Source organism: Lissotriton vulgaris, chromosome 5 (genome assembly GCF_964263255.1).
Source record: "Lissotriton vulgaris chromosome 5, aLisVul1.2, whole genome shotgun sequence".
NCBI classification, from domain to species: Eukaryota; Metazoa; Chordata; class Amphibia; order Caudata; family Salamandridae; genus Lissotriton; species Lissotriton vulgaris.
In genome coordinates, this window is record NC_141693.1 from 1,457,022,023 (window position 1) to 1,457,042,111 (window position 20,089).

The following is a 20,089-nucleotide window of genomic DNA, read 5'->3' on the forward strand; positions in this document are numbered from 1 at the left end:
AAAAGAAATGCAGTACAAATATAGGAGCTGCGCTCCTTACAAATCAGATCCAGTTTGACCACGACGAATCTCTGCCTGACTAGAAGGACCAAGAGAAGCTGGCCTGCAGTGGTGCCTTGCTGAGAATAGAGAGGAAAGGACCAGATAGGACTTTGTAGACTTGTGCCTGAAACGATCTCCAAGGGCTTGATCGAGAGCTTGCCCCTGAACGAAACCCCAGGACCATTGGGTTCTATCTGCTTGTGCCCGTCTGCTGTTGGGCCTCTGTTCTTATTCCCTCGCCAGAGTTGTGACTCGGGTGCCTTCGCCCTCTCCCAGGTCGTGACAGCTCGGAGCTTGGTCGCCCCCCATAGAGAGCCCCGCTCATTCCTGAGCCACTCTCCGCTTTAGTGCCGGGCCGCCTGCTCTCCTGTCACCTCGCCGCTTACGGAGCGAGCTTCGCACCTCTCATCTTCTCCAGCCGGAATCTGCACGGAGAGCATCTCATAGCCTCAGATGGTCCGTACGTCATAACATACCCGACTGTCTCGCTTTGCGCTCCTGCATACCAAGGCTCGTGCCGCACCTCAAGAAAGGCCTCCCCGTACCGTGGTACCGGAAACCTGATGCTGCACCCGTCTGCCCGAGAACTCGACGCCCCTCACAGATCCATGAGTAAGACCCGGCATGCTAAGAAGTAGTACGTCCCGCACGCCTGATCGGCGCTTCGCCCGTGAGCTGCACCGATCCCGGATCGCCGCAACCCTCCACAGTCTAGCTCCTTCACCTCGCTCCTCGAGGGGGATTGAGCCGGAGAGAACCTCTGGAGAACCGTCGGCCTCGTTCGGGGTCCACCCTCACAAGTAGTCATGCCTGAAACACCTCGGACTTCCACCAGCAAGGTACACTTGAACTCCGTCTCGAGTTCATATCCGATCCAGGGTCCGCAACGTTCTTATTTCCCTGTCATCGTACCTTGCTAAACAACAAACACTGAAAGACTAAGTTTGCCTATTGTAATCTGGTGACCTCAATTCACTAAACGTTATTCTGGATTTGTGATAATCCTGCTTGAAGCTATCTTTTATATAAAGTATACGTATTTTTTATACAACCATGCGACTGGTGTCCATTTGTGGTGGGTCAGTGGGTTTACTGTGTGTGATCATGAATGCTTAACTTACTTTCGCCCTGAGGATTAGCCTTGTCTGCTCGCGCCACACTACCTAGAGGTTGAGCAAGGGTTATTCGAAGGAGTAGTTCCCTTGCCCTGACGTGGAGCTGAGGGTCCTTGCTTGTCACATGCGCATACCTGTGCCAACCAGAGACCTCCGGTTCCAACATTGGTACCAGCGGTGAGAATTTCGGATTTGCATTTATGATTCATATACAGTGAATTACTGATCACCACGTAGTGAGAGCAGACCAATAACGCAACCAGATTACATTCTTGCCGAGAGATCTCCAATCTCCAAAACCATGCCTGGTTCACTTCCCTCAAGAGCACTCTCTGTTCTCACTGTAATCGACGATGTTGACTGGGAAGGGCTGGAAAAGTGCAAAGCCGAGCACTTGAGAGTCCTATGCGAAAAGTTCAGAGTTTCTCAAGCAAATTGCAAAACCCGAGCCCAGCGCATCACTGCACTGGGGGCCTGGAAAGAGTCCAGAAAGCCCGAAAATCAGGTGGGAGTGGATCCACCCGATAGCCTCATCAGAGGCCAGGGAGGCCCGTCGGCCAAAGAGCTGGCAGACAGGGCCGCAACCAGAGCGCATGAAGTGGAGATGGCCAGATTGAAAGGTCAGATGGCCATGGAGGAGAAAAGGCTCCAGCTGGAGCACGAGATACGCCTAAAAGAGTTGGAGCTGAAAGCAAAAAGCTTGGACGCAGCTCCTGGTGGCAGCACAACGCCAGCCCAGGTAGAGTCAAGGGTCTACGTACCGAAGGATGTGGTGAAAGAGGATTTCAAAGGAGATGACGTAGGGCAGTGGTTCCGAGTCTATGAGGTAGCCATGTCTTCCCACCGGGTCCCTGAGAAGGATTTGGGAGCGGGGTTGTGGGGACGGTTCCTGACCGAGGGGTGGGATACCCTGCTAGATATTCCTCCTGAAGAGTCAGTCTCCTACCCACACATGAAAGATGCCCTGATGAATCGATTTGGGTTAACGCCTGAAATGCACCGGCAACGGTTTAGAAAGTGTGTGAAGATTCAAGGGGGTACGTATGTGGAGTATGTGACCTTTTTCTGCAGAGCGCTGGATGGTTGGGTGAAGGGCAGTAAGGTAAATGACTTTCAAGGGCTGCTTGATTTAATGGCATGGGAGCACTTGTCGGATAATTGTTTTCCTGAGTTACGCCAGCACCTGATCGATAGCAAGCTGTCCAACCCGAGGAAGCTTGCTGAGGAAGCGGACCGCTGGGTCAGCACCAGGGTCCAAAAGGGTCCAGTGGGAGACTCGGCCAAAGGTGGGCATGGTCCCCAGCAGAAGAGTGGGGGGCACAAGGGAAAACAGAAAGGGTTCCACAAAGGTCCCCAAAGTAATCCCCCAGGGAACCAAGGGAAAGGTTCTCAGCCTCCTCCACCCCCGAAATCAACTGGGGCCCCGACAGGTAAACCTGTTCCAAAGGGGGCCGACACCTGTTTTAGGTGTGGCGACCTGTGTCATGTTGCCTCTGACCCTAAGTGTCGCCTGTTTACAAAACCCGCACCCACTGGTGCTCCACCCCGGCAACTAGCTAATGTTAACTGGGGAAGAAGTAGCAGTCCCAATGGGTGGGGATCCCGTTCAGACCTAGTCTCATTAGGAAACAGTGAGATGGTCCCCGAGCACTACCTACCCAGTAACACTAAGAAATATGGGCAGGTAGTGACCATCAACGGTAAGAAAGCGGAGGCTCTTCGAGATACAGGAGCCAGCGTGACTGCAGTGAGTCAGCACCTGGTGTCTCAAGAGCAGGTAGTACTGCACGCCTACTACAAAGTTGTTAATGCTGACAATTCTGGAGCCAGTGTCCGATGGCTCAGGTTCCCTTTGAGTGGGGGGGATCTCAGGTACTCTTCAAGTTGTTGTGAGGACCTCCATGCCTGTAGATTGTCTGCTAGGGAACGATTTGGAGAACTCCCCTTGGGAAAAGGTGGAGAAAACGGCCCATCTGCGGATGGTAGGTCTACCCGATTGTGCGTGCGTGACCACGCGGTCCATGGCAGCCAGTAGGGGTGTCGAAGAGGTCCTAGGGCCTGAGGGAGAGGGAGAGGCCCAGGAACCGGCCTTAGAGAGGAGGCACCGGGGGCGCGGACAGCCAGTCCCCGAAGTTCCCACGGCCCAGGAGGAGGCAGACGTCGAGGGGGATGCCCTGGATCCTACCGGGGAACAGATCGCCGAACTGGGAGAGTTGCCTGAGCTGACCCATTGGCAGCAAGAAGGGGGTCCCTCCAGGGAGGAATTCTGTGAGGAGCTGAAGGGCCCTGCTCTCGCGGGTATGCAGCACCAGGCTGCAGACCAGGCCAATGGCGTTCGGCCCGGAAAACACTTGGTCTACTGGGAGAACGATCTCTTGTATTCAGAGCCAAAGGCTGCTGAACCTGTGTCAGCCAGTGTGCTGGTGGTACCCCAGAAGTTCAGAGCCTTCCTACTGGGTTTGGCTCACGATGTACCTTTAGCAGGACATCTAGGGATGGACAACACCTATGACAGGCTTGTCACCCACTTTAACTGGCCCCAGATACACCGGAGCTCAGATGCTCACTGCAGGGCTTGCCAGACTTGCCAGGCAAGTGGTAAGTGTGGAGGGAAGAACAAGGCTCCCCTCCAACCATTCCCCGTCATCAGTACCCCATTCCAGCGAGTGGGAATTGACATTGTGGGGCCTCTGGACCCCAAGACAGCCATGGGCAACAGGTTTATCCTGGTCTTGGTGGACCATGCCACCCGGTACCCTGAAGCCATTCCTCTAAGGACAGTGATGGCCCCTGTGGTGGGACGAACACTGATGGGAATTTTCTCTCGAGTAGGATTCCCTCTAGAGGTGGTGTCTGACAGGGGCACCAACTTCATATTGAAATATATGAAGTCCCTTTGGCAAGAGTGTGGTGTAACATACAAGTTCACCACCCCTTACCACCCCCACGGAAACGGGTTGGTTGAGCGATTTAACCGAACCCTAAAAGGCATGATTATGGGCCTAGAAGGACCAATGAGGCGTAAGTGGGATGTCCTCTTACCATGTCTACTGTTTGCGTACCGAGAGGTGCCACAGAAGTCGCTCGGGTTCAGTCCCTTCGAGCTTCTGTACGGTCACCCGGTCCGAGGACCTCTGAGTCTGGTTAGGGAAGGCTGGGAGCTATCTCCCAGGAAACCTCCCCAGAATGTATATAGCTACATGCTGGCATTCCGAAACCATACCAGGCGATTCAGGCAAGTTGCCGAGGAAAACCTGGAAGCCAGCCAGGAGGAGATGAAGTGGTGGTACGACCAGAATGCCACTCTGGTAGAGCTTCAGCCTGGACAAAAGGTGTGGGTCTTGGCCCCAGTGGAGCCCTGTGCACTTCAGGATAAGTGGACGGGTCCATTTGAGGTTGTGGAGCACAAGAGTCCTGTCACCTACCTGGTGAACTTGCAAACTCCCAGGAACCCTTTGAGGGTCCTACATGTTAACCGCCTTAAGCCCCACTTGGAGAAGTCCGAAGTGGGCATGCTGTTGGCAACCGATGATGGAATGGAGGAGAAGACCGAGCCTCTTCCGGACCTCTTGGTGGCCTCCGAGCGAGATCACAAATAGATCACAAGGTACCCCCCTTAGTCCTGATGAAGACCCTATACTGAGGAATAAACTGCCCTTACCACAGGGGTCGAAACGTCGACAGTATCTTCTTCAACATGCACGTCAAAATACAATTAGCCATAGATGGCTCCCGTGTAATGTTAATTCAGGGAACCTTGTGATCTATTTAAGACTGGAAATGTTCTTAGATTGATGTAGAATTGTTCACAGGACACAATTCCTTTTCTTTGTCCCTTTACCTATTCCAACCACACCCTCCCCTACTTGTTCAAACCCCTTTCTTTGACACTCACGGAGCACTAGATTAAGTGATTACTATATGAACTATGGAGGTAATTACTTTGCATTTGATGAAATGAGAAATCTAATATATGTGAATGTAATTGATAGCATTGCAGACAGCTGAATTAAAATTCTGTCTTATAAATTTCTTCAGTCTTGTGTACCACTTTAAGCATTCATTGTTGAAATTGTGTTATGAAATGTTATGCAGCCGACCAACCTTTTTTTGTAATTACACTGTGACCCAGGTCGGTGAGTATCAAGGGTTTACCGCGTTATTATCTACCACTGTAATATCCCTTTGAGCATTGTTTCTCCTCCTCAAGCTTATGTCAGTGATGGCACCAGGTCTCCTCTTTTTTAGGTACCCAGAGGAACCATAACTGAAAGAATTACTGAAAGTTGTTTGCTTTCTGTCAACTCACTCACATTTAGAGGGTGTCACCTGTATTTTTCATGTTCATTATACATTCACGTAGTTGAATTACCCTCTAAAACACCTGAATTTACCTGCATTATCTATCAGTATGTTTCTGAATTTTTAATTTTATTTAAATTGGTCTTAAAAGTTAGCTTTTGCATGACGGCCTTACAAAAGTCAAAGTATCTATCCAGCACAGTTATTTCTATAAATGAAAATTTCCTGAAATAGTTGACCACATTTGTTACTTCTAGAGCTGCCTCTGTTGTTCTACTCCTTCCAGTGCATGGTTCAGGGACTTTAATAGACATCATGTGAGCAGCTGGCTCTAGTTCTGCATATGGTGTCAGTGATCTGTGAAGCAATACAGTGTGTCATTTGAGAGCTTTTACTCAGATCTGGAGTGTGTGTTTTCTCTTTCATTTGACAGTTTGTACAAATCGGCTGCAAAATGTCCAGTCTACTTAATAAAGATATTACTCCCTTTTGGTTAAGAATGTGGAAGCGTTTTAATTTGCTATCCAATGTTTAATGACAGGCAGTTTTGGTATGTCTGATAATCAAATATTAGGCATGGAGAAATGTGTGGAACATTTCCCACGCCTACATGTATTAAATATTTTGAGCAAAAAAAAATGAGATCCTCTATCCTGAACCTTTTCTTAAAATGGATTTAGCTATATCTAATGGCACAGTGTCTAGAGCAGTTTTCCATGAGGCTGGATCGTCAACACAGAAACTCTGCTTCTGCACGTTTTACTAAATAGAGATGGGGAAACTTGTGATAAATTCCAACTTGTGGTGTAAAAAGTCAGTGAAATTTCCGCGAAGCATAAGGGGACCTTGAGTCTGAAATTTCAAGACAATCAGTGGGTACTCAACTAAAGAAAGTAGGTGGGTGGAGGTAATGTGGGCATGGGAGGAGGGCATTGAGAATGGAGTGTTGGAGATGCCAGTGTCATAGGGAGTATTACAGTCTGAAAAAAATTCCTGGGACCCACCTTAATACATCAAAAGTGGAGATAGATTTAACACCCCATTCAAAAGCTGTGGCAAACTGCAGACATCACCTGTATTCCAGCGATAACTGCCCCAAAATGTATCTCCACGGTGTACACCACCAACTAACCCTAATGAGATGCAGAATAGGTGTTCCCGTGCAAAAACACATAAAAAAACACAACACCACTTTCAGAACGAACTGACAGATCTGCGATGCGAATCAAAAACAGGCAGTAAGCTGCGGCTGCAGCAAGGAATTAACAGCTCCCTTTTGCTGGTGTTAAGCAGGACGACTACCTGCAGCATTAAAGGGAGCCCAGCCAAGACTCACACCTGAAGACCCACAGATGCCATGGAGACAATCAGCATGCACCGTGGATACCCTAGAGGGACACACAGTGTCAAAATAAATACACACATGTGTGGCCAGAAGAACGAGAAACAGTCACACAGCACTGAAGTAACAATGAAAAACGATATTGAACCACAACACAAAACAGCAATGTGTAAGACTCCTGTCGGGTCCGTCAGGGACAATCTCGACATCACAGCCTAGAAAAGAAAGCACAAAATCAGGACGTGTGTCATGAGCACATCAAAGGAGCGAGACACAGAGAAATAAAGAAGGAAAGTGAGCCAGAGAGAGAAAGAGAGGGAAGGAAAGGAAAGGAAAAGAAAAGAAGGGAGAGAGAGGGCGGGAGATGGAAGGGAGAGAGAGTGAGAGAGAGAGGGAAGGGAGAGAGGGAGAGGGAGAGAGAGAGAGAGAAAGAGAGGGAAGGGTGAGAGAGCGAGAGGGAAGGGAGAGAGAGTGAGAGAGAGGGAAGGAAGAGAGAGTGAGATATAGAAGTAAATTAAGGGAGAGAGAGAAAGATCCCACCGCCCCTTTGCACACTGGCCCCACTGCTTACCTGCTGCCACCGGTGTGTCCATCAGTAGGCACACAGTGTGCCCGTGCGAGCACCAGGCCCCAGTCACGCCACCATGGCATGGCCCACATCATACGAGCTCGCCCCATGTCCCAGCAGGTCCCATACATGCCGCTGAGTCCTGAGTCATCTATGCCGTAGACCACATCAGTGCACACGTGATCATTGCAGGCTACACACCTGCTCAGCAGTTATGTGTGCCAATAACCCCGTGCAACGCCAGTCAGCGTCACCTGGTGGTAGGTCCATGTTGGCCACAAGGCCTCAGGTGCCACTAACCCTGTGCAACGCCCATCAGTACCATGTGGTGGTAGGCCCGTGTCGGCAGCAAGGCCTCGGGTGCCACTAACCCTGTGCAACGCCAGTCAGTGCCACATGGTGGTAGGTCCGTGTTGGCAGCAAGGCCTCAGGTGCCACTAACCCTGTGCAATGCCTGTCAGTACCACGTGGTGTTAGGCCCGTGTCAGCAGCAAGGCCTCGGGTGCCACTAACTCTGTGCAACGCCAGTCAGCACCACGTGGTGGTAGGCCTGTGATGTCCGCAAGGCCTCGAGTGCCACCAACCCTGTGCGCAGCAACTCATGGGCCATTTATGATTGAACACTGTGGATCATCCGTCATCCAGTCACCACCGGCAGAGGGGAATGTGACGTTTTCGGCCCCTTATATTTGAGGGGTCACATGGCCTGTGACCCCCGTGCCGGATGGGTGTGCTGTGTGTACAGACCTGCCCTCAGGGAGTGGCTGTGACATGCTGACAACTAGACCAGTGACATGCACACCACCAGCGAGTATGCTTGCGATACGGAGCAATGTGGGCACCCCCTCGGAGTGTAAGCGGATTGGTCTGGCCTGGCGTATGACTGACCAGCGCAGGGTTTGCAACAATGACTCGGGCTCTGGGCGTGGTTCAGTCCATGTCCGAACATGGAAGTGACTAATGTGTGTGTCCCTGTTGTAGTGTCCACGGCACCCGGAACACAATAGGCAATGTAGCATAGGGTGACTGGCATCCCACTGAATGAGCATCATTGACGTAAGGAAAATTACTGTCATTACTTCCATCCACATATTTATAAAGGAATGATTAAAGACATGACACAGCAGTACTTTACTGGATGTTTAGTGCACATCCAATGGAGTTTTGCAGCTGGAGCGGTACAGGGCCTTGCCAAGCACACCACACAATATGGGCCTGTGTAGGGCCAGGCAGAGTCCATCCGGGGATGACAGGTACTGCAGAAGAGGAATGGTACAGTCCACAGTCTGGTCGTTGTGTCATTGGTCACCAAACAGGATATGGCAGTTCACGTCGCGGTCCAAGATGAGTGCAGCGGAGTGTATCGGGGGTCAGTGAAACGTCATGAGGCCATGTGCGGCACCAAACAGAAACAGGCCAGGTGGCGGAAATGAATGCTACTGCCTCCTTCTGACAACAATCCCATCCACGTCTTCGTCCACATATGTGTGCTCTCCCCCACCTGTGGGTGTTGCAGTACCGGCTGCGGCACTGTGTGATGAGGATCTGCAGGGCATGGTAGATCCCAGCTACATTTTGCTGATGTGCAGCGGTTGCTGCCATCCTTTCCGCTTCCATCCACACCATGTCCTCCATGAGCCTCCGCATGTGTGCCAGCTCACTGCTGGAATCGCTGGAGCCAGTCTGAGCAGACAGTTGTTCTTCTCTCCGTGCCATGACTCCAGCGATGTCAGTCAGGGCTCGTTGGAGACTATGGAGCAGCCCGTGGGTGTCCATTAGGGACTGTAGCTAGTCCCTGATGGGACCTAGACACCCATGGATGTCGTCCAGTTTTGTAGCCATGAGGTGGAACACCACCTGCACCTGCTTTGCCTTCTCCCTCTGGCCCTCCAGCACACATCGTTGGAAGGCCATGGTTTGTTCCTGGGGGTCTTGGGAGAGTGCTGGAGCTGTGGGTAGTGGGTGGGGTCTCCTCGATGCAGCTGGGCTGCCCTGATCCTGGAGGTGAGTTGCAGATGATGTCCATGATGTGTTGGAGGGCTTGGGTATTGATGCTGGCTGTGTCCTCCTCATCGTCAGTGAAGAGTGGCTGGGACTGCTGTGCAGGAGGTGTTTACCGTGCCTCTGCAATGTGAAGGCGAGATGGTGTATTACAATGCGTCCACATGTATGTAATCGCATGGTACATGTTGACATTGAGACAGCATGGCATTGTATATTGAGACAGTGTGTAGATCAGGGATATGACTCAGAGACATTGTGGGTGTGCACTGTGCTCAGCTTGATTGTGCATGTGTGCCATTGTGGCCCATTCCACCCGTCCCCCAGTAGCTGGTGGTCAATTATCCTGTTGCAGTTGTGTTGTGTCCTGTCGAGCAGTGTCCGGTCTCCCGACTCCGACCACAGTATCCACACTGATAACTGTTCACACCAGCTCCTCCATGTTATCTGGCATGAGCTGTGGCGCTGGGTTCCCACCTCCAGTCTGCATTGCTGCCTTCTGGTTGCCTGCAAGTTTCTCCTTAGTCTTTCGCTTGATGTCAATTCATCGCCTCTTGGCCTCATCCATTGACCTCCTGTGCTCCCTGACGGCATTCACCTTGTCCACGATGTTCCACCATATCCCATTTTTGGTCCCCAATGGCACGTTAGAAGTGACAAACAGTTGTTGATGGTGTTGCATCACCTCCGTAATCAGGATCCTGTGAACTTAGTCTTCCTCTTCTTCTTGTCCTTGCCCTTCCCTGTCCCCGATGTCCCAGGCTGGTCGTCCGGGGTACTTATGGGGTTGCCCTCATCCTCCGTGCCTTCTCCGGCTGCCTCCATGGTGCTTGGGTGTTGGTCAGTTTGTGTTTGGGTGTTTTTTCAACTTTTATAGTGATTTTTTCCACCTGCCTTGTGTGTGTTGCAGGTCTGGCGCTGCTTATCGCTGATTTCCTCATCGCGCTTTGGCCCATCGCATGTTTTTTCGCATTGAGATTTGTGTTTTTATCGCCGTCGAGGTAGTTGTATCGCGGACATTGGCTGCGGTTTCCGCAGTCTATCGCATGCTAATGCCTTGTTGTGAATTCCACGTTAACACGGGGTTATTTTCCTGCGATCTGCAGGAATATGTAATGGTGCGTTGGCAGTTTTTGTAGATGTTTAGCACACGTTCTTGTGAATATACCCCTTTGAATAGAATCAGGTGTGTGGGATGGTACACGTTCTTGTGAATATACCCCTGTGAATATAAACAAGTACGTGGGATGTTTTAATTATCTTTTTTTTTCATCAGTGTCAACAACAGCATCAGTACTTGGGAGTCAAATGACAGAAACATCTCCATTCCCAAGTCCTATCAGCATGGAGGAGAAACGTTCTCCATACTATGGAACTACCATTGGAACTACTGACACAGGAGCCACGCAAGGTGGGGTCCTTAGTGCAGCTAAATCACTCTCTTTTTGATCAATGCCTCAAATGGGAATCTCTTTGTGCCTCATTTTCCATGCCTCTTAGTGTTTTCAAATGTAATTGCATTCAGAAATAAGCATGGGCTGCCATCTTATAGTGAGTTTTTCTTAAATATTTTGAAATACCATTTGAAGGTGGCCTCCATGCCTGCACACAAGATCCAGTCAAGAAGAGAGGTGTATGTGAAATTCTATGGTGGTTAAAGTAGATAAAGATAATTGGTCTGGAAGTTTACTACTCTGTAAAAAGTGGAAGAGAGATAATGCAAGAGATTGAGTAGGAAGTTCTTACAGAAGTACAGTTTGCTAATTACCAACATGTTAATGAGATGTTTGGCTGTCTGTCTGGATAAGAAGAAGGTGGATGCTTGGCTTAGGAGGCAACTGAATGAACAACAGTTTGAGTGATTGGTGCTAACAATGTCAAGATGGGGGAATTACTACAAAAATGGCAATGTAGTATCCGTATACAATGCTTTGAACGGTTCTAGGAGGATTGGGTTAGAAGAGACCTTATATTTGTAAGCCGAGGGGATAAAGATAGATAAGTGTGTGAGAACAGCTCCTCGGAAAGGAGTGTACACATGATAGGCCATACTGGATTAGGTAAACTGTGGCAAACGATCTGGCAATAAAGTCGTTTTAAAGAAGTGGAGCTGGGAATGAAGTGTGGTAATTGGATAGAAAGAGAAGTTGGCTTATGAGTGAAATTTATGTTATTTGCTTGTGCATAATTATGTGAATTGTGAAGGAAATTACACAAAATTCCATGCAATTATGCAAACGCAAATCCGTCATTTAGATTTATATTTAAGTGCGAAATGCATCCTGATTTCAATTTTGACACGAGGACATGTTCTGATGTTCATAGCGCAAAAACACAAGTGGCATGACCAACAGCAGGTCACGTTCAGGGCGGTTCAGGTTATTATGAGATTATTATTGTGCGCTTGCAGTAAAAGTTGCAGTGAACAACAAGAAATTACGCAAAGTGAGGTAATGGTGTAATTTAAGGAATTTCGCATTACAAGTGTAACAAGTAATTCTTGAAATTACACAAATTATGCATGCATAATTTGCATAATTTGAATTTCCACCGGACCTAAATCCTTGAATAGTGGTATGGCTATAGTAGATTTGAAACTTTGTAGGTAGGTATCAGATCGGATGGAGTGGTTAAATATTGGGAAGAGTCAGGAAGGCCCTATTTTTTCTATATTGAACTTCAATATACAGAAATTACGTGTGGGGGATAGAGAAGCTGCGCTGGGCACATTTGATGCGAATAGGGGTAGGAGGCAGTGCTTTCCGTGACCATAATTCAGAGGAACTATATTTAGTTTTGGGTGATAGCCACTGGGGCTGGGACTGATTGGAGGATGTTTGTCTTGGTAGTTAGATGTTTCAGAAGCGCTAAGAACTGTCAAGAGCGCTTTAAGGGTGTATAATGATCAAGGCGCTCAGTAGTCCCTTTGCTGAAAGGGCATAGATCTGACCCCTGAAGGAGCAGATGAAATAATGCTGCTTTGAAACTGAAGGGCAGCAAGGCTAAAGCATAGGAGGTGGTAGTAGCTACAGAAATGTGACCCAAAAAGGGAATTGAAAGAGTCTGTTAGATAGATTGACAGAACAGGATCAATTTAAGCTTCATTCATTCAAATGGGCAGGGATTGAGTCGTGTGGTCTTTCATCTTGGAAGCCATGGTAGTTGTTACTGGATTGGGGGAGGAATCAGGGTTGAGGCTGTGGGAAGTGAAGGAATGGTCAGTATTGAAACGGACTGTGTAAGAGAAGCAGAAGTGAAAATCACATCTACAGGTTTGCCCAGAGATCGGCTGAGATCAGACTGAGTGTTGGGTGGGACGTGCTGTGGGTAAAGAGCAATCCGTGAAATACAGTAATCTCTTTGTGCTTCATTGGTCTTTCTAACCCCCATAGGGGCGAGCTTTATGGTTCCTGCGAGTAATCTTCCTTTGAGCTTTGCTTCGACTCCACAAGATTATGTCAGAGATGGCACCAGGTCTTCTCTTTTCGAGGTCTCTAGAGGATCCACAAGTCAAGGAATTACACAAAGTTAGTCCTTTGTTGATTTTTAAATTTTTTATTTGAAACTGTACATTATATAGCTTCCTAATGAAGGTCTGACAGAAGCAAGATTGAAAATTCAGCATAGTTACTTATTTCTATGGATGCAATTATGGAAGGCTGCCCCCATCAAGAGAGTGCTCATTAATTTAAATTCACAGGTGGTCATAGTTCACCTACCCTCTGTCTGATGCCTCCTCTTTTGGATCCTTTAAAACATTTTCCTGCATCTGCTACTCCTTCAGCCACTTTCCTGAAAGGGAAACTTGAATTGCACTCCTATCCTGGCACATGATTGAGGGCCTTTAATGGGCATCATGTGTGAATCTAGCACTGGTGCTGCATATCTTGTAAGCAGGGGTTCATTTGTAAGATAATGAGTGCCGGGGGATCAACAGTTCTCAGAAGCCAGTGGCCACCACTGTTGAATGTGAGGGTTGATAAATGCCTAGGCTGCGAAGTCTTGATCAGGTCTCAGTCCTCTTTTATTCATCACCAGCCACTCCCTATATTTTTATCTCACCTTTGAAGATTGTTTTCCATCCCTCGTTTCTCCCTTTGTCACTTTTTCTTACTTCCTGTTCCTCCTTCTTTACCCATTTTTTTCTCCATTCCCTGGAACAAAATCTTATGGTGGAAAAATAATTGCTGGTCCTCAAAAAGTAATTCTGGTAGGCCACACCTGAAAACAACAGCCAAATTAAGGCCTGGCTGTAAGTGGTGGGTGCAGCAAAGTAGTGTGCCACACAAGAGCTTCCACTCAGATATGGAGTCTGTGTTTTCTCTTTAATTAACATTTGACATAAATTACCCCTAAAATGCCAAGACAAGTAAAGGATAGGTTTTAAGGACCAGAGACATCAATTTAAATGACTAATAAACTGTTGTTGAATATCTTTGAAAAATTAAACCTTAAACCTTGCTAAATCTCCCCCCCCCCCACCTTTAATCTTCATATTGTGACTCCTTTGCTTGGTGGTGTCAGATGCCGCAAGCAAAATGTTGACGTCCGCTGCTGATCCAGCTGTTACCACAGGGTGGAGGAACGTGCCTTAGCACCTAACACAGACTGCAGCAGCAGCTGAGGACGAGTCTGTAAAAGGTGGGCTAAGCCTGCTTAATTAAGATGTTACCCCTTTCCCGAATAATAATACGGGGCTTTTTTTTATTCACAATCCAACGTTTACCAGACCTGCTAACTCTCTAGACTGCATGGTGTGTCACGCCATATCAGCTCCTTTCACATGGTCACCTGGTAAGGAGTCTTTATCACAATAGTTTCAGACAATGTGAGTTAAAAATCCCTGATTGTATCCAACTCACACGGTGTGGAGGCTGAGCATGCCCAATGTCAATCGGGGTTTATAGGCAGTGACCTGCACAAAGTCCCGCCCTTGCCCCCACCTCAGTGGCCAGGCCACCACACAAGTACTTTCATGGTTGGCAAGGTAATGGTATCATGCTCTACACACCCTGCCTCAACAGATTCCCTCCTCTCAGACGGAGAGAGCCTAATTTATGGGGCCCTTACACTGCTGTTGTATCACTTTTTATGATGCTGCAGCGGTGTAAAAAATAAATGCACTACGCTACACCATATTTACAAAGTGAACCATCTAGGCAGATGCATCCCTTTATAAACCCCTGCATTACATTATACCTGCAACAGGTGTAATGTATGCAAGGTGGGCAGTCTGATGCAGGAAAGTCAGGTAGAAGTGACGCAGTGAAATCTATGAGATTTCACTGTGACACTTCTGATGCGTCAGTGCGTCAAATCCTTACCCCTGCTTGAAGCAGGCGTAAGTTGTGATGCAGTGCCTTTCACATGGGCTTGTCCCATGTAAAATTACACATTGCTGGAGTTGAGTCTGTTTCCAGACACACTCCAGCAATGTTCAAATTTTGCACCTACAGATACGTCAGGAAAACTGATGTATCTGTAAATCCTTGCGACATGGAGTGCCATAAAGTACATATGGTGTATCCATGGTTTCTCAAGGTGGCACTTTGAAAAGTGTTGCATCGCTCTTTTCCCACAGCGATGAAACACTTTTCATTAATGAAAGCCTGAGTTTTTTTGGAGGGGGGCAGGTCTGCTTTAAAAATAGGCAGTTTTTGTATAAGCAAGAACAAAGGTCAGACATGGAGAGCTGTGTTTAATGTATATTAAACTTACATATAAGAAAGATTTGAAAAAAGAGTTCAGATTCTAACTTCTGAACCCCTTTGTAGATCTATCTCAGAGAGACAAGAGCAGCGTTCCTTGAAGCTGGGTCATCAACTCAGAAACTCTTCTTCTGAGTGTTTTGCAAGTTGAGAAGGTGCAATTTGTGTTAAATTTCCACTTGTGGTATATAATGTCTGTGAGACTGAGATAAAAAGAAAGAGGGGCTTGGGTCTGAAATTTCCAGACAATCATTGTATATTCAATTGTACATTTCAACTTGAGAAAGGAATTGCTACCATCACAACACAAGAGCTATAGGGGGTTTTGGAGATGCCAGTAGCAGAGTGAAAGAAAGAAAGAAAGAAAGAAAGAAAGAAAGAAAGAAAGAAAGAAAGAAAGAAAGAAAGAAAGAAAGACATTCTTGGTGTACTTAATGTATTGCACAATATGCCAAAATAAAAGAAGTTAATTAAGAGCACTTAACAGAATTCTGGAGTCTCATAACATGCCAGCTGAAGGAAAAGAAGTTAGATGCTTGGTAGGAGGGCATTCAACTGAATGAGCAGTGATCAAGTAATCTGTGCTAAAACTGCCAAGGTGGGCAAGTTGTAGGGTTAGAGTTGATTTGAAGTATTGTGGGTAGGTATCAGAAAAGAGGATGTGATTAAATAACGATGTGAGGCAGAATGGCTCGTGGCCTGATGGCTACTGTCTTCATAACTCTGTGCTCACGGGCACAGACTACAGCTTGGGGTTGTAACAGAATTTCAACAGGTAAACACTGTTTATGGGAGATGGGAAAGTTGAGATGAGCACATTTGATAACAATGTGGGTGTACAGAAGAAAAGAAGGTAGGAGCTAGAGCCTTCAATGCACTATAATTCAGAGAGCACTGCCATTCGTTTTGGGTGATATCCGCTGGGACTGGGATTGAAGGAAGGCTGTGTGTCTTCATAGTAAGATGACTCAGTAGCACCATAAACTGTCATGAGTGTGTTATGGGTGTGTTTTGATCAAGGTCCTCAGGAGTCCGTCTGCTGAAAGGGCTTTGCATCTGACCTCTGAAGGAGGGGATCATAGAAGTAATCATGCTTCGTGGTTGAAGGGCAATTGTACTAAATCAGTAGCAGTAGAAGTATTGACAAAAATGTGACCCACAATTGAAAGAGTCACTCTAGATGGAATCAGATAATGGGATTCATTTAAGGTGGATTCATTCAGCATCTGCATCGATTGAGTCACTCGTGTTCTTCCATCTCAGAGGTCCTAGTAGTTGTTACTGTGGCTGGAGGACATCAGTGTTTAGGGTGTGGTAAGTGGAAGAATGGCCAGTCGTGAAAGGGGACTGTGTCAGTTAAAATCAGATCTACAGGTTAGCCCGGCGATACGCTGAGAGCAGATCTGTTGTTGCTTATGGGAGGAATTGGAGAAAAGGTGCAATCTGTTTGTGGTTCTTTGGCTTTTCTAATTTCCTCGGAGTCGAGAGTCATGTCCTGAACGTAATATTCCTTTGAGTTCTTCACTATCGGGATCTTCTTTCTTCAGGAACTCCAGAGGACCCGTCAGTGAAAGAATAACAGAAAGTTACTTCCTTGTTGTCACTGTGTGTATTCAAGATTGCAAACAGAATTACTGAAATTGTACCTAAAAAATAGATTCCTAATGAGGAATGACAAAGGTCAGTGAGCCCATTCCGTGCAGTTGTTGTGTTGATGTTTGATTTCGGAAATGTGTGTCCCTACAAAGCGACTTCTCAGAGTCTGGCGTGACATTAACAAGTGGTCGGAGCTCACTTAACCCTTTTCCAACCCACTTCGAAGCCAGTAACAAATGCCAGTATTTGCCGCTCACACAGCCGCGTATCTGAAGGGGCAAGCAATACAGTGTAAGGCAGTGCTTCCAGCCACCCCCTCCGCACCCAGCCCCTCCAGACCAGGATTGAGGCGCTTTGAAGGATGCAAAAGGTGATTGCACGACGGCTGCCCAATTCATTGCTTAATTTGTAAAAAAATTCAGTCCCAGGACCCTCGTCAGGCTGGCCATTGCAGCTGACACCACCCATTGCCCCCGTCAGCAATGCCAATGACACTATCAAAATCTCTACTAATCATTACACTCCTACCAGTGTGATTATTCAAACTATTACATGCCCCTTAAAGATATAAGAATGGTATGGGTGGAAAATATTAGTCATCTAATCCCATAAGTAGATGTGCACTGATGCAGGAAGATAACTATGGAGTAACCGATTGTCTTCAGGAAATGATTCGAAAATCATCCGGGCTCCGTTTTCATCCTGCTTTTCCGTCTCATGAATCGCTCTCCTGTTCATGCCTGTGGTGTTTGCTTATCCCACCCCGCATGGTGAGCTACTTCTGGGTCTTACAGATGTTTACACCATCCTGTTTAATAAATTGAGACCACAACCTCTTCAGTGTGTAAACGGTCACAATGTATTAAATATTCTTATATTTGCTGGTTCATAAAACATTACAAAGTTACGGTCATTAATATGTACCAAGCATGCATTATTATCGACAGGAGATTCTGCGCATTTTAAGTCATGACAACAATTATTCTTAAGTCACTTTTCGTGTCAAGCACTGTGGCTTCTAGGCTCTCCCCTTGCTACCGATGTCTGGCCTTCAAGGCCATGTAGCCAGGCCCAGGCACCAAGTGTAGTTTCCAAACTGTGCTGAGCCAGTTGTGGCCCTCTGTCTGCCCCTAGTGTCCCTGCCATAAGGCATCCCAAGGACCCTTTTCGGGCACATTCTTTTGACCCCAAAATGTTCTTAATCGCATTCTGTTGTTGCTGTCTTCTGCTGTCCTCCACCATGCTGCATCTCCCTGCTGTGAGGCATCGCACGAAGTGCATGTCCACCACATTTGCCTTTTCCAAGTCGGGAGACCCCTGCCATAAGGCATCCCAGAGGCCCAACTAATCACCATCGTGTCATTCCACCCTGGCTGTCTACGGCTGCAATGACCGCGATTGTCCAGTGTAGTTTCAATGATTGCGGCAAACCATACCTCGGCCTTTCCTCCGGCCCTTTTAGTTGCATTGCACTCCGGCCACATCCCTAAAATACCTCACTTGTGGCTTTTTAACCTGCTGGGCATTGCCACATGGGTATTTATGCAGGCTTCTGTCTGCCCGCCCCTTCCTTAAGCCTCCCCAGGGATACGATAGACGCGGTCACCTTTAGGGTCAGGCGATGCTACATCAGGGGCTTACGGCTGCTCACACCACACTGTTCAATGAACGAGGACCACATCCTCTTTTGCATGTAAAAGTCAGCAGTTTATTACATATTCTTACATGTGCTGGTACATAAAACATCACAATATTACAGTCATTAATATATACCAAGCATGCTCGATTATCAAGAGGACATTCTGCACATTGTAAATCATGACAGCAATTATTCTTCGGCGCCTCTCATGCGAGTGCCACGGCTTCTAGGCTCCCCCTTGCTACGGATGTCCAGCCTTCAGGGTCCTCTGGCCTGGCCTTTGCAGCAAGTGCCATGTCCGCCCTGCAAAGAAACCATTGTGTCCCTCTGCCTGCCCCCAATGTCCCTGCCATAAGACATCCCAAGGACCCTGCTCGGGCAATTTCTTTTGACTCCACAATGTTCTCATCTGCATTCTGTTGTTGCTGTCAGCCGACATGCTGCTGGCAGTTCCCAGACTGATGCCAGCTCACCCCTTTTCTACCCCCCCACCATGCCTAAGAGAAACCTAAAAGCTCAAGTGCCCCCACTATTTTCAAAAGGAACATGTTCATTCCCACTCCGGATAACTGAACCCCAACGCTCGTATACTGTCCTGGGGGCTTCAAGTTATTAAGGCCATGTCTCACATACCCCCAACACTTGTGCTTGTAAAATTTAGCCATGTAGATATTGAGTTTTCTCCCGGTTCTCTCTACTGCATTGTTATTTAAGGCCCCTCTCCAGCTGGGTCACTTTATAACTTCAGACCACTGAATTTCTGCATAGTGGACCAGTCTGACTGCTGCTTCAGGTCCTCCTTCATTTTGTCCAGCAAATCCCATAGTGCCAATATCAGCCCACTCACCAGCTCTCTTGCAGCAACATACATGAAGCATAAATATTAGACAAGACAACTTTTTTGTTGGAGAAAAGTCGCTGCAGGTTTATTAGCATACACATACGCCAACATGGTGGGTTATCTTACAGGCGATCCAAAGGCAAGCCGCCCCTCGCGGCCTACCACCTTAGCCAATCGTTGCTTAGCGGTTGTGGTGAGGGATAGCCACACACACTTCTGGTGAACCATTGGTCCACCCTCTTGCTCACGCCCCCCTATGAGGGGCGGAGCGTTCAAGAGACCCCCGGTTGTACAGGTTTCCAACCGACTGCAGGATAGCGGGGTGCCTTCGCACCCCAGGGTCCACCGCACAGACTTCCTGGGGATATTAGGCCTCAGCACCCTTTTTGCTCCTGAAGAGGGTACCCCTGAGTACCTTTCCGCCTCTGGATCACTCTGTAACTCCGCCTGCAACACAAATAAAAAGATTTAGAAGACAGTTCCCCCCACCCTGAAAGCGCTGGGTACGCAGTAGGGAGGGAAACGGCGACAGGGTCAGGGGACAAAGAGGCCGCCAGGTGGGTGGGGGAGGAATTTATACCTCTACCCCGCCCCCCACACGGCCGACGACGGGGCCCGAAAGGGGTCCCGGAACACTGGGCTGCCCCTTTGCCATTTTGTGGCACTAAGGGGGCTGCCCTCTTTTGAGGGTCCCCTGCGGGGACGTGTCGGTCGGCTTGCAAACCCTGAGGTCGGTGAGATTATTGCCACCTAAATGCACTACTATGGCTGCTGGTTTTCTGTGGTTTTTAACGAAAAAGGGGTAACCCTGTGTCCCTCAGAACCTGGGTAATTAATGGTTAATATAAAAAACGGTTCTGTCGGGTGCAAAACATGAGTAATTCAAAGAATATTATTATTGTAGTTGAGGAAATATGTACAGTGAGAGATACAAA

The 20,089-nt window shown here is 47.9% G+C and overlaps 1 protein-coding gene across 1 annotated transcript in view; it reads left to right on the forward strand.

Moving 5' to 3' along the window:
- The window catches only part of LOC147712743 (polymeric immunoglobulin receptor-like), a 260,657-nt gene that overhangs the window by 128,415 nt on the left and 112,153 nt on the right, over positions 1-20,089 (forward strand). The window contains exon 6 of the mRNA XM_086920372.1: positions 10,647-10,781. Within this exon, the coding sequence (XP_086776498.1) occupies positions 10,647-10,781 (135 nt within the window). The remainder of the gene's footprint in view (positions 1-10,646; positions 10,782-20,089) is intronic.